This window comes from Zosterops lateralis, assembly GCF_965231275.1.
Source record: "Zosterops lateralis genome assembly, chromosome: 10".
NCBI classification, from domain to species: Eukaryota; Metazoa; Chordata; class Aves; order Passeriformes; family Zosteropidae; genus Zosterops; species Zosterops lateralis.
Window position 1 is genome coordinate 17022891 of NC_139770.1, and position 15240 is coordinate 17038130.

The following is a 15240-nucleotide window of genomic DNA, read 5'->3' on the forward strand; positions in this document are numbered from 1 at the left end:
TGAAATTATTTTCTGAGATGTCAGATCTTACCTCATGCTTGCTAAGAGCAGGCTTGCTTGTTGTGGGGTAAAGAGATTCAGGTTACAAAGCGTTGCCTGTCAGACAAGTGTGAAATTAATCTTGTATCCTGAGCCTCTTGAAGGTCATTGCTTTTGGAGATGTTAGAGAGTCTTAATGGCATCAGGTAGAACAGAACCTTATTGTTTGTTTGCCAGAAATGTCTAAACCAACCTTCTTTTCCTGTTGTTACTCTTTAGACTGTGTTCTTAGCTTTTTTCTCCCATCTTGTTTTTCTTCTCATTCTAATAAGATATTTCTCTTTTTTCTTTTGTTTCATTCTAAACAAGATGTTACCTTGAATGGTATGTGACTATTGACTGATCTAGCCCAATGTATCACTGAAAAAGGAAATGCCTTTTATTTAATCCATACTTTACTACTTACCCAGTAAAGATTGGTAACAGTGCTAGGCTGATTTGAGGATTGCTTTGAAAGAAACCTTTCAGGTAACACAAGGGAAGACCCCTGATAAACAAGAAGTTTCCTTGGTTGTGATGTCCCTCCTTTACCCTCTGGAGCAAGAGAAATGATCATTTCCCAGTAATTCACCCTGGGAACAAGTGTTTGCTGACAGTCCCCAGCTCTGTGGGCAGTGGCCGTTATCCCAGTGCTGTTCAAAAGGATGGATTTTTTTTCCCAGCAGGGGTAGAAGAGGATGGAGATAAGCCTGTAGGACAGTGATGTTTGCCAGTGGGAATCCATTGGCTTGAGAGACCCTCACAGGTATCTTGGAAGTGCAGCAGAAGCCATGGAGGAGGTTGTTACAGAGAAATCCTGGTTAGAAATTGCTGCTTGCTCCTGCCTGCTGCAGCAAGGGCTTTCCTGTCAGCTGGGTCTCAGCCAGAGCTCCAGTCCAGCCCTGTGGGGTGTTGTTATGTTCTTATTTCATCCTACCCCAGAGGGTGCCCTTTCTGCTGTGTTGTCTCTCATGACACTCCAGGATAGCAGAAATGTCTTGACTGCAAGATTTCTGCCCTTTTTGACTAACTTCTGACAAAAAAACCTCAAAAAACCTTTGACATCCTCCTCCCCCTGAGCCTTTGACAGCTGCTTTCAAAATCTACAGTGTTCCTCCAGATTGTCCCTCCTTGTTGAATGGTGGGTTCTCCTCTTGCCTGCCCCCACACAGAAGTTTCTGTGGTAGTTTTTGATTGACATTTAGTATGGCACTCACAAATTTAAGCTGTCTTCACTAGCAAGAAGTTAGAATCTTAGCCAAGGGTGTACTGAGGTGAATACCATCAGCTGTCAGAGTCTGTGATGGACTTGGAATCATAGGGCTGAAAAACAAAAGCTGGCTTAAAGTTGCCATAAACAGGGAGACCAGAGAATGTGGAGAAAGAGTTGGGTAAAACTGAATTTTTAGTGGAAAAATATGATATGTACATTGTGATTGAATAAGTTTTAATACCACTATAAATTCTTTAAATCTCTGTGAATGACTTTGAGCTCCTGTTTGATTGAGACAGAATATCAAAATTATCATAAATATCCCAGAGAAATCATCTCCAGATAAAATAGAAAATGCTTCCAAAACAATTCTGTTAGCTTGGAAGAATGACCCTGCAGGCATTAGACTCAGCCTGATGTTTCATTTATAGCTCATTCATAGTCTCTTTTTTGAATCTTGTATTATTTATTTCTGGAAGAAATTTTTGGACTTGAAATTAAGTGTTTTACGTGTTGAAGATTAGAAATCAAGGTCCATACACCATATGGAAGGAGTTTTATGGAGGAGAAAACTGAGAAATGGTACTTTGAGGTTTTTTTCCTGTTAGCTGATCAGGAAGGTAAAATAGTTGGCCTTAGATTTGAAACCAAGACTTTGCTGTAGATCTCATCTGCTTGCCAGAAGTCTGAAGGGCAGATGGAAAAGTGGATATTGAAGTTTTCCTGCCTTGTCTGATGTTTTTAAAGTTCAGCATGCAAGATATACTGTTGTATTAGATAATGTCTGATGGTCTTTCAGTACCTGATTTAAAGACCTTGGCCATGTCTGTAAGATGAAGTACATAATATAGACAATAAATGCATTCATCCAGTGTTTCAGTACAGATTAAAAAAACCTTGGCCATGTCTTAAGGAGAAATATATGAAACAGAAAACAAATCCATTAATTTTAAATGCTTTTGTCTTATCTGAGGTAAAATTGAAACGTAGCATTCTTCTTTATAAATTCTACATAAACTGGGGTACACAATCCACTTCACGAATAATCTGGCTTTAAAAGTTTTAAATGGCCACTACGTAAGATTCTTGGCATAGTTTTGTTCAACTTCTAGCTCTTGGCCAAGCCCTTATATAATTTTATATATATGTAATAGGTTTTAGTCCTTGTTTTACATGTTTGAATGTATAATTGGAGGAAAGGAGTGATTTCAGGATCAGGATAAATACTGAACACCAATAACCAATTGCTACAAAACCCAAGCTTATTCTTACTCTGCATTTGATGAACTAAAATATATAACCCTGAAAGAATATTTACCTCCATAAAGTACTTGAGAGGAAAATTATTTTCTATCTAGAGAACTTCCAGTAGCAGAACTAAAAAATAGCACACATGCACACATATTCACAGACAACCCCAAGTCAGCTTGAAAAGCCAAGATTTGTCTGACCCTTTTGACCCAAGTAGCTACAGAAGAAGTAGTTCAGTCTTAAGTGATTCCTGATCTGGGTCATGACATGTAATACAAGAACTGGAGCAAGTGATTAGCAACAGATTGGGTAGGAATCTTCTAAATCATCTCTGCTGCTGGAAAAAAATGTTCATGGAACTTGTTTCTCAGTGTCCTGGGTTCTCATCCTCTTCTGCTAATCAGTATCAGATTTTGCCTCTGTTCCTCTTAAATAAAAGTATCACTATCATCTCACCATCTGGCTTAGAAATCTCTTAAATAACTTGTTCATATAGAACTGTGCAAAAAATATTTACATTATGCAGAACTTCAAGAGACCACTGTGATGTTATTTGAGACTGTTAAGGAAAAAAAATGGAGTGAAATGACCAGTTATGTGATGGATGATTTTTTTTTTTTTCATTAGTCAGCATCACTCCCAAGGTTCAATCCATCAACAAAGTGATGGCAGTCTTCTAGAATATTGAAATCAAAATGATGGCACTGATGTCCATCATCAGTCAGCTTTAAAAGTTCAGTGAAACAATAGGGGATAGAATGCATTACTGTTCTTTCAGATATAAGCAAGGAGGAGAGAATATTGATGCAACTGCTTCCTTAAAACTAAGAGTCATGTCTCACTAATAGGGTAAATTTGAGAAATTAAGCCCATTATATTAGATCCCATCACTTTGTTTAATTTTTAATTTTAATTTATTGAGCTGTTTCAGTAGCTAAGTACCTGTTAATTCTTATGGCAGAAATTGATAGAATTATCATATCCTGCAGGTAAAATCTGGTGACAGAGAACAGCTCTCAGGACTCCCTCTATTCCCAGTATTCTGGGCATTTGTTATTTTGTGCTTGAAAAGGACAGCATTGCAGTGACTGACCAGCATTATGCCTCACCTTTGCCTTTTGTGAAAAATTGTTGAAATCTCCTAAGTTGTTTTTAAAATCCTTCTAAGACAAAAGTAGATGTGGGAAGTACCCATTGTAATAGTTGCTGTGCAGGAATTTGTCCTGTTGCAATCTTCTGGAAAGTCCTGTCCCCACTCTCCCTCAAATATTTATACAACTTAGCAATACTTTGATTTATCTATTTGGGTGTCTGATGTGCTGGTAAAGTCTAAGAGGCTTGTTTTTTAGAGCTGCTCTCTCCAGGCCACTCCAACTCGTGTAGCAGTGCTGCACTTTGTGACCAGAGGTCTTTTATTGTTCCACATGGGAACTATTGAATTATGTCCCTTCTGAACTATTGTCCATCTTAGATTTCTGTGGCTAAATATAGGACATATGTTTGGCCACAGAAGCTTTTAAATGCACAAATTGACATAAATTTGTGTTAATAGCACACTATTTGAATTTTCTTTAAAGCCACTGAAGTTTCCTTAAATATAATCTTTAAGGTATGGCCATATACAAGTCCATCTTATGGATGCTTTTTAGTACCTTTTTTTTATTAGTTCTAGTGTTTATTTTTATTTTCTTTTTGTTCCAACAGAATAACAGGCTTAGGAAACATGCCTTTGAGTTGAAAATGAATGACCTCACATACTTTGTGCTGGCAGCTGAAAATGAGCAGGATATGGATGACTGGATTTTTACTCTCAACAAAATCCTGCAAATAAATCCAGAGGGAACCATTCAGGAGAGGAAGAGTGCAGATCTCACTGATCTGAGACTTGGTAAGACTGAAAAATCTCTTGTATTGCTGGGGTTTTTTTAAACTAGTGAAAAAAGTGGAACCTTTATATGAGTATTTAATCATTCTAACTGCCTGAGTCTGTAATGGATTCTGTACCTATTGATTTCTGAGGAGGCAGAACCAGTCCTGGCAATCCCTGCACAATGTCAGCTAACTCCCCTCAGATCATTTTCAAATGGCTGGAGGGGAGGTAAAACTGTTCCCACAAAGTCAGCAGGAGCAACGTGGCTCCACTTTGCATATGCAGCTCTTTTTTAAATTTAGTCCTCCTTGTCAGTGATCTTGCTAGTACTTTGTGTTTTACTGTCCTGGAACTCTGAAGGTTTAAAAAAATTTTGTGCTGGAGAGTGGTTTGAGCAGTACTTTTTCTAACATTTCGCTTTCTTTAAAAATCTGGAGCTAATAATTAAAAAAAAAAAAAACAACCTGTGGTATATGGCTCTTTCTCTGAAAGCTTATTGACTTTTACTTTGCTTTTTTAAGCTTGCATATTATGCTCTCACTGTGGAGGAAAGAATTGGATGCTCTGTTATACTGCAGTATTCATGTGGTATTAACTCATTCCTCCACATAATAAATCCACATACAGTTTGGATGAACTCCAGCTGAAATTCTCAGGCTGAAAACACTTTAAAACTTAATACGGATGTAAAATGCATGTGCTCTGAGCTGAGTCAAAGCTTTGAATCCACATGCATCTGAGTGTTAGGGGTGTTCAGAGCTAATTGAACTCTTCAGCCTGATGTTTATAAGAAGTTCTAATTGTGGAAGGACAGGATACTCTTCATATAGGCAAGTATGTTTTTAGAACTTGGAGGCACAAGAGATTTGTACTTCAGAATCAGAGGAGTACTTTTGAAAATCCCACCCATAAAGGATATTAATGAAACAGGAAGAAATGTGTGCATAAAAGGTCAAAAACACAGGCTAACAGAAAACAGAAGTCTCTACTGGTAAAAAAACTGATAACAAGCAACAGGAATGTGCTATAGAGCTAACTTGTCGAAGCACATGAGGCTTTCTTGGCCAGAAGAGCCCTAAGTGACTGTAATGACTTCTTTCACATGGAGCTGAATTACCCTGTGAGAACAGAGCACTGCCTGGTGGGCTGAGTCAAGCACAGGGCTTGTGTTCAGTGCTCCTCTCCGGAGTCATGGGTTTGCAGCTCAGGGAGTCCAGCCTGCATCCCAAAGGGTGGCCCAGGTCCTCCCTGCCTCTCTCAGGCTCCCTTTGCTGGGAATCCAAAATCTTTGGTTGACAAAAACCCTTGGTGTTGCATCAGAAGGGACTGAAACAAGAAGGTGTCTTTGTCACGGGTGTGAATATTTGTCTTGGGAGAATGTGTGGGATGTTTCTCTGAGCAGTCAGGCCTGCTGTTTGAAAGCCTCCATATAGACCAAGATACAGTGAGCAGCAGTGAGAGATGAGGTTGAGGAGGGCAGAGGTTAACATGAGCATCACTTCCATTTGGAGAGATGATGAGTCTGAAGGGAATAAAAAGAAATAACATGGAAATATGGGGTTTTATCTTTTAAACCCTGTGGTAATAGCAGGAATAATAAAACCATTTTGTGGGTTTTTTTTCTTCTCTTCAAGACCCTGCAGAGGTTTTGGTGAACTATGATTGCTCTCAAGAAGAGGCAGATTCTTCAGAGAACACCTTGCACCCAGACTTCACAAAAGTAATGCATGTTACGTTTTTCTTTACATGTCTAGTGGAAAGAACATCCTAGGTGAAAAATGCCAGCCAATATCTGATCATTAATATTCTGAAAGATTGAAAAATATAGCACAGTCTATTTCAATTGTTAGAGACACAACAAGTGACAGGAATTATCTTCTTTCTGAGCAACTCATCCTTTTGTTTAAGTAAGAAAATCTCCGCCAGATGCAAAGAGAGTAGGTGCTCCACAGAGTATTTTGATTCAGATCTGTGAAGTCAGTAAGGGTCTGGTCCCCTCAGTTATGTGTGAAATATTTGCTCATCTGTACTGCATTTCAGTAGAATTTGGCCCTTGGAGAGCCAAGATTTCCTGTGTGGCTGGCAGGGAAGTGAGCTCTGAACTGCTCATTGCCTCCTGTAACTTCATTGAAAGATACATGGGCTACCAAGGGAGGCATTTTGTCCTCTGGAGCTCATAAACTGCTTCATGTGGATGAGATAATTGTATATGATGCTAAGAAGCTTTTTAATGAAAAGCTAGATTGGAAATGCTTCACTGCTTTCTTTTAAATGAATCTGTTTGTAGCCTTCTGCCAGTGAGCTGCTGTAGATGATATCTGTCTACAGAGCCAAGTGCTGTTTGAGGATGTTACACAGATTTGAACTGAAAGCTGTCTATGCAGTTGAGGACAGAATTTTACTGTAGGTCATATTCATATATGAGAAGTGGTCACCTAGAATGCAAAAAAAACAAACAAAAAAAATCACCAAATAAATAAATAAATAAATAAAAACCAAAAAAAACCACGTCTGAGTTTTTGTATTAAGGGCAGCAGAAGTATCAGATCATTTTGTCTGTGAATAGATTCTTTCTAATGGTTTAGTTGATGCAGATATCTCAGAGGTATCTTGCAGATATCTCAAAGAGCACTGGTGCCTGCAAGGCTATAGGAGATGGTCGGCTTGTTTTGTGATGCTGTTTTTCCCCTTTATATGGATAATTCCTGTTCCCCCACCCTGGCTCTACAAGCCTGACTGAAGCAGTGTTCTGTGACCTTTCCCTAGTCCATGGCAGATAAACATCCTGCTCCCATCTCTATCTAAACCAGTCTAGCAGAGCCACAACAGGACCTGCTTCTGCAGGTCAGGCCATGTTAGGAACTGAACTTAGAGCTCTTGGTCTTGCTGGGCTGCTGCTGCTTGGTACTTAATGTGTACTGGGCAATATCATGATGTTGTGGGAGACATGAAACACTGAATGGGATCTGGACAAGAGAATGTCCTGTGCTATGTCAGCTAAGGGTTGTACTCAGGCAACCAGAAAAGATGGACACTCTTTTTAATATTTCAGAGATTTAAAAAAAAATTAAAAATGTTAGAGAAAAACAAAGTGCAATGAAAGACTGAAGGAATTGAGCAAGTGAAATATCCCACAGGATCTTTAAGGGGAAGGGAATGTGTAGAGTTTACTTTACATATTGGATAAATGAGCTTAACTAATGAGGAAAAAGGTTTTTGCAGTTACACGTGCAGATAAACTTTTAGAAAGTAGAGTAGGAAAGCACCAGGTGGTGAAGCAGGTTTTGTCAGAGAGCTTGCTATTAACTAAAGCATGTGTCTGTCAGAAAGGATTGGGTATGTCTGATCCTCCCTGTGGCAGAGGGTGGGTGGGAGAGGGCTCTCAGCCTTTCCTTTGGGTGACACTGCAGTCTGTGTCTGCTCAGCCTGTGAGTGCCATTTGCTGCTCCCTTTTCTGCCCTCCCCTGGCATAGGTGTTTTTCTATGGGGCTGTTTTGTTGGGGGTTTATTTCCCTCAGCTTGGGAATCTCTAAAATGATTTTGGTGCAGAGATCTGACATCTTCCTCAATGGATAGCATATGTGAATGTACAAAAACTTGAATTACTTAATTGATCTTTTTTGGGATTCCTTAGAAGTATGTCATGGCCTGAAAATCCCTTCTTCACAAGCCAAGAGTGGTTGGAGGTGCTTGGGAATAACTGCTGCAGATGTGGGAAATGTTGTTATGAGTGAAACATTGATCACTCATTTAGAAGTCTAACAACTCTATGGATTTCTGTTCTCGTGCAGAAAACTAATTTATTATCTGTCACCACAGTACATCACAGAAACAGAGGAAACAGTGAAAGCCTCTCGAAATACAGAGCGACTAAACCTGTTCTCTTTGGATCCTGATATAGCAGTAAGAAATTTTTTTTTTTTTTTTTTTTTTTTTTTTTTTTTAAATTCTTAGAAGTTTTAAAATACAGGTGACACGAGGTAACTGGGTTAGCTGAGCCAGCAGAGTGGTTTGCACCTCAGCAAGCAATTGGGTATACCCAGGGCTTCAGCAGTGAGGAGGGAGGGGAGCTGTCCCTGTAGTCCACAGACATTTCTGTTCAGACTCTACACTTTGACTGCAGAAGGGTTGAGGATGGCAGTGACCTCTGGAGGTCGTCCAGCCCAGCCGAGCTAAGCTCTGAATTAGTTCAAAACAAGCATTAAAGCAAAGTTTAACATTTAATGTCAGCATTCAAAGAAAGTTATTTCTTGCACTGAATGTGATTTAAATGGAAATTTTATTTTAGTTAAAAAGAAGGCTTAAGTAACATTGGGATCAGTGTATATTTAAACTTGAGCCTGATGTCAATCAACTGTAAGACTTTTATTCAAAGTATTAAGCAAATTGAAATAGTGACATAGTATATAAGTAATGGGAAAAGAGGGAAATGCCTGGAATCCCATTCTAAAATGTGCTGTTAATAGTCTGAAAATGTGAGGAGTTTTAATCTTATGAGAAAATTAAAAGCTAAAACTTTAAAAACAGTAAGTAAACAAGAAAAAAGTCTGTTCTGAAATTATAGGAAACCTAATTTGAATCCCTTATTCTGCCTCTGACATTAAATATGTCCTCAGGCAGTCTTTGGGTTTGCTTCCTAATCTATAAATTAGGAATAGCACTCATTTACTATAGTAATATGAAGATACCAATAGTGACTTTTGACGTTTTCAGGTGTTTCAGTGGTTGCAAAGACCTTTAAAAAGCTTACTTAGTTTTGGAATATGATTCTTTTTCTTATGTATAACAAATTGCCCTACTTATTTCAGGCACTGAATCCTCAGAAAAAGGAGTTTCCAGGGACAAACTCAGTGATAAAGCCATTTGAAGAAAAGCCTGCAAAGAGGATCCTGATTACCTGCAAATCCCTCAGTTTGAATCTCCAGGCCTGTGTTACTGAAAATGAAAATGATCCTGCAACCAATGTAAGCTTTTCTTATTTCTCTGTGACTTTTTTTTTTTTTTTTTTTTTTTTTTTTTTTTTTTTTTTTTGGGTGGTTTGTTGGTTGGTGTTTTTTTTCCTTTCATACATGTGTTAGTTTGGAAAGAGAAGTGAAAGGAAAGCTGCATCACCCGTGCATACTGGTGCCTTTGGACTGAATAACAAAACTGATTAACTTTTCAATAGATAGTTTGAAGCTGATTTACACTGCAGATTTTTTAGCTACAGTTCAGTAGAGGATTAAAAATGCTTCAAACCTTGAGAATTCTTAACAATTGCTATAAGAAGAACAAGTTTAAACTGCCAAGACCTGTGTAGGGAGGCAATGAAATATCAATTGCTGGTGAACTGGGGGGGTTTTGTTGTTTTTCAGAGATGAGGAACCAAGCAGATAAAGTTACAGGAGAGAAGGCAAAATATAAAGGACAGGATGTTTCATCTAGTGGAAAAATCCAGCTAAAACCAGGACAAACCAAAAAATTTTGCTTACTCCTACTGTTAAAAAAAGGCCAGGAAAATGGAGATGTAGATGTCAGTCTATAGCTTTTAGTTAGTTCTCCTCTGAAGCAGGAAAGTTATGAGACATCAATGTCCCAGCAACTCCACCTTCATATATTACATATGAGGCATTGATTTTGTTTGTTGATTTGTTTGTTTTTCATTTGAAGATGACCTCTACAGTGAGTGCAAATTCAGCATGATGTAATCAATATCTTTTTTTAGAAGACTGGAATAACTGTTTAAATACAGTCATGATAACTGCACCAAGGGCATACAATATTCATTGCAGAGGCTGGAAAACCAAAGGACATTGTACCTGCTATGCACTGCTCTTTATCTCCACAGTTTTAAGGTTCTGGTTTCTGGACAGCTCAGGTGGTGCTATTCTGAGGTTGATTTATTCTGTCAGAACTATGGATGCTCTTTGGAGGTTACTTTCAGTCACAGGACTGAATTCCCTGGTTCTCTGCCATAGGATAAGTGGGCACTGTTAGAGTGGTTTGAATGCTCTTGGTTTCCCAGCAAAATGGAACATGTGTTTCCCACAGAATAATACACCCACGCTTTTGTGTTTGTCCCAGTAAACATTTTCTGTCCCCTTACATTTGTCATCTTTGTGTTCATTTCTGACGGTCCCTGGAAAGCCCACACTCACTCTCCCTCTTTTATAATGACCCTCAATCTACATTTTAAAAATCCTGCAGTGTGTTTTCTGGGGCTCTATTCATTTACTCTAATAATTAGTTATCTATTTGGTTTTGATTCTGAGAGTTTCTAAGCTGTCAGTTCCTCTTCTGGCACCCTGTTAACAACCTTTCTTTAAAAGCCCCTAAAATCACATGGTTGGAAACATGTGTTTGAAATGTATATCATAATTTGTAAATAATATTTGTTTACTTTCTTTTTTTCTAGTTGCAGAAACCCATTACAAGATTGACTCCCATCCTCTCAGTTATCACTGAATTTCTGGTATTTTCTCCAGGTAGAGCCTTTCTTTGTGAGCGTGGCACTGTATGACATCAGGGATGGCAGGAAGATCTCTGCTGATTTTCATGTGGATTTGAACCACACTCTGGTTAGACAGATGATTTCAGGTTCCTCGAGTCCATTAGAAAATGGTGCTGTTGAAAATATTGACTCAAATGAAATGGAAGAACCACAGGTCAAAGGGTTTCCAGAAGAGTGGCTGAAATACCCCAAACAGGTATTCCACATGTGACTTGCATGGCTTAGTGACTTGTGTGAATTCTTTTTGTTTGGTAGTATTCTTTTTTATTGGAGAACTTCTGCGTGCTATGGTCTCGTTTTCAAGAAAATTCTCTTTTGTTTGTCAGTTGTATATAGCCACTTGCTTTCTGAGCTGCCTGTATAAACCATTTACAAGCAAAACTGATAAAAGTTAGTGTCTCTTACTTAGAGAAAGCACTTGTATCTCCTGAGCTCTTTCGGTCCATTTGCTGACCTCTCCCAACCAGCCAAACAAAATCACAACTCAAAGCAACACCCAGATGCTGCAATAATCTCTAAGTGCTTCCACATTCTTGCTGTTGCCATGAGCTGTGGGCTGAAACAGCATGTGTTCCTTTTTCTCCTCCTTTCATTCCCCTGAGGAATGACTGACTCGGGCCAGCTTTTAGGTGCTGCCCAAGAGGAGCAGTTAGGTTAGGCCATACTGACGTGGTCACACTGCTTTTGGACTTGAGTCAGTCTGTTTGCAAGGTGCTGTATGTGCACAAGCTGATTTCAGCACTAACACATTTTCTTTTCCATCTGGCTGTGTTGAATAAGCAGAGATAATAATCCTTAATAATCTTTTCTGGATTTGGTTTGTTACTGTTTCCATCACCAGAGAGCACTGGCAGTATTTCCTTTCTCCAGTATTGCTGTATACTTTTGAACTGTTCTCCCTTTTATCCACAGGCACTTTTCTCCGTAAGTAATCCTCACTCTGAGATTGTACTGGTGGCAAAAATAGAAAAGGTGCTCACAGGAAACATTGCCAGCAGTGCTGAACCTTACATTAAGAATCCTGATTCTTTTAAGGTAATGTAACAGGAACATCATTTCCTGCTCTGTGAGTTTCAGCTTCAGCCTGCTGGAAGCTGAGGGCATTGCAAATCGTGCTGACAAATCTCAGCAGTCTGTGGTTGCTGAACAGGACAAGCTGCCTGGAGCCCCATGCTTCAGAAGGCAAATGTCCAAGTTCCACTGGCTGGATGAATGAAGCTCCATTTTGTCTGCAACTTGCAAATCCATCCTGTGCTGGTTATGCCTTAGTACAGGGATGTCCTCTTTCAGCAAGGTTTTAGAAATTATGAGCTACAGAACTTTGTAGGAGCAAAGTTGGGGTAGGCACCCCTCTGTGTCTGAGAACAGGCACTGCACTTGCATTGGGTAATTACAGAAAACTGGAATAACAACTTTATGGCAGTTCTGAATGAAGGAGTGGTAACAGGGTTTAATTTGTCAGCAGCATCATATTCATCTTGTGATGTCTCTGCTTTCCACCCCAGAACCTTGTGTTATGAACAATATCAGGCCAAATTATTGTAGGGACACTGTTATTGCCTCTTCAGCTTCGATGTACTTTGTGCAGCATTTAAGATGTTAGAATGACACTGATGAAATAATTCACATTTCCTTACTTGCAGTGTGCACAGAAAGTGTTAAAATCCAATAAACAGTTCTGCAGCAAGCTGGGGAGATACCGTATGCCATTTGCTTGGTCAGTGAGGTATGTATTTATTCTTTTCATGATTTTATAAGCATCTTACAGCTTATTCCCTTGGACTTCTATCCTTTATTCTTTTCCACTTTTTCTGCCTGAAGCTAAGCAAAGCTTTCTGTCTGGTCCAGGACCTCAGAATATCCTGCAGGCTTTTTTGTTTCATTGCCCTATTTTTCTCACAGCTAAACGTCAGTTACTTGCTCATTAAATGTTACTGTGGTGGAATCTTTTCTTCAGGTAGGTAGTGAAGTTGCCAGGGAGCAGCAAAGGTAGCTGACAGAATATCAATTTATCGTGAGCTCCACCATTCATTGGCCACTAAAAATTACCAAAGAGATTTCGAAGTCACAGTTCTCACAAGAATTTCCTACAAAAGTAATTGTGGTCTGAAATAGAGTAGCAGTGGCCACCTAGAAAATAGGTGCACAGGTACCTGTTCTTGAGGCTCTGTTCTTGTTTTGATGCCTGTCAAGTTTTAAGAAAAATCTAACCAAGGACTTGAAATGGTCTGGGGTTTATATTGAGGGATTATGGTTCAGGTACTCTTGCATTTTTCATGGTTAGTAGGTGATGGAGAACTTCTGTTTTCTGATTTGGCAGGTCAGCTGGGTTTTATTGCAGCTCAGTGCTATGGCAGTAATGGAAACTCATTGTTTCTCTCTCTCCTCCTGTATAATTTTTTGCTGGTCTCACCTCAAGACTGAGGCACCCCTGTGCCTTTTGATCTCCTTTTTCCAAACATGGCTCTTTTTTCTGTTTGTTCTCCCTTCAAGTTTTGATGTAATTCCTTTCTCTGTCCTCTCCCTTTTTTCTTTCTCAGTCTTGTGTAATTTCTTCACTTTACTGCTGCCCTGGGATGAGGGAGCTCCCTGATGGAGACCCTGCTGTGTGTCCTGTGACAGCTCTCCTTTCTTTCTGCCGTGCATAGGGCAGGGAATATAAATTTTCATATTCCCTATAAAAAGGAAAGCTGCAAGTTGCCAAGTGAAAACATTCCTCCTCTTCTGTGGCTTCTGTTCTCACAGTAGCAGGCCAGGTGGAGAGCTGCCTGAAGCTCTCAGTAGGGAGAAAGGAAGAGCAAGTGCTGGGTGAAAAAGTTGTGTTGTGGCATTGCCTGTGGTTATGAGAGAGAGCTCCGTCTGTGTGAGTCTGGTGTGGAGCATGGAGCACCAGGAGGGCACAGCTTCCCATGACACCTGCAGGGGAAAAACTTCTGATTTTAGAATATGGTGCTTAGATGGCAAAGGAGAAAACATGCAGTGAGGTATGGCCATTTGAAGGGTTCATTTATATTTTATTTACATACTTTTTTTGTCAATATCCAGTAAGAACAGGAGAGCTGAGTGCTCAAGAGAAGGGTAGATAATGTGTTTTGATCTGTCATTGCAAGCTCAAGGATACTCATAAATATTTGCTACTTCTGTGTAGCCAAAGGACCATTCATCAAAATCATATTGATGGATTGATAGAAAGACTTTTACCATGCAACAGACTGTGCAATGGCAGAAGGTGCAGGCTTGGCACCAGACTGACCTGGAGCTTCCTATTAACTCTGCCTGCCTGTGCTCTGTGGCAATACCAGCAGTGATAAGTTCTGCAACTCAGCCCTTGCTGTAGTATCTGTCTTTGTGTGGCCTGATGATTTTAACTGGTTCAGGGTCTGGCCAGGCACTCATGGGTGTAAAGAAGTCTAGAACATTCTTCACAGCTTGAGCAAATCCTGCCAGAAATTAAATGGAGAAAGGTTTTCTTCTCATTTTTAAAGAAATGTGTTTTCTTTTCATAGGATTCTCCAAGTGTCAATCCCTTGTTGCCTCGTGATGAGGAGTGGGTAGGGGCAGGATTTGGGCTGTGCCCCTCTCCTCTGGTTCTCAGTGCTGGGCTGTGTGTGCCACAGCTGAGCTGCCCAAGTGCATCCTGTGGTGTGTGCCTCAGCCCAGAGCTGTGCCTGCAGCTCTGTGCCTGCTCTGACTGAGGGAAGTCTTCACAGGCATGAGTGAAGTTTTGCTGCTCTCCCTGTGAGCAGAGAGCCCCCTAAATACCTGTCAAGCTAGGGTACATTGAGAAAATTCAAATTCCACACTCATTTATGCCTGCTTGTGTATTGACATTGCTCAGGTCTGACTCTGGTAAAAGCAAAGTATAAAATCTATTTCTGTTTTCACAGCTTGAAAATAGAAGTTTCCACATGAGGCTATCGCGCTACAGGGGGAAAGAAATGGTTTGGCTATGATAAATAGCCAAACCTTGGGTTTGGAAATGTGTTTTCCAGTTAGTTCATTCTGGAATTAACCACACTCCTGTTTTTGTGTGGAAATTTTCCCTCCTCAAAGCAGTTACAGATGGCCACAGTGCGATCTTTACGTATGCATTCAGCAAGCCAAGCTCTTGACAGTCGAGTATTGCACATGACTGAAATTCTTAATTAGCTCCTGTGGCACCAGTTTGTTAGCATTGCTCAAAAGCATGACTCAGGGTTCTTCCCTGAGTTCCTGCTGGGAAATCTGGTGTCTGTGTGCTCTTCAGGTATAATTAGGCTATGTGTTAGAATTACAGTGTGTCAGAGCCTCATATTCCTGCCAGAACTGCCAAAGTTTGCAAATATCTGCCTCAGCTACATCTTGTAGATGTGGGGGGAAACTTTATTCACAGAGATTAATTTTTACACTCTTACTCCT

At 39.8% G+C, this 15240-nt stretch overlaps 1 protein-coding gene across 7 annotated transcripts in view; it reads left to right on the forward strand.

The window, feature by feature from the left end:
- The window catches only part of DOCK10 (dedicator of cytokinesis 10), a gene marked incomplete at its 5' end in the record, with an annotated part of 141963 nt that overhangs the window by 72375 nt on the left and 54348 nt on the right, over window positions 1-15240 (forward strand). For all 7 annotated transcript variants that reach the window (XM_083868214.1, XM_083868215.1, XM_083868209.1 and 4 more), the window contains 7 exons: window positions 4187-4370; window positions 5987-6072; window positions 8172-8255; window positions 9161-9316; window positions 10817-11038; window positions 11755-11877; window positions 12486-12568. In XM_083868214.1, coding sequence (XP_083724340.1) covers window positions 4187-4370; window positions 5987-6072; window positions 8172-8255; window positions 9161-9316; window positions 10817-11038; window positions 11755-11877; window positions 12486-12568 — 938 coding nt within the window. The remainder of the gene's footprint in view (window positions 1-4186; window positions 4371-5986; window positions 6073-8171; window positions 8256-9160; window positions 9317-10816; window positions 11039-11754; window positions 11878-12485; window positions 12569-15240) is intronic.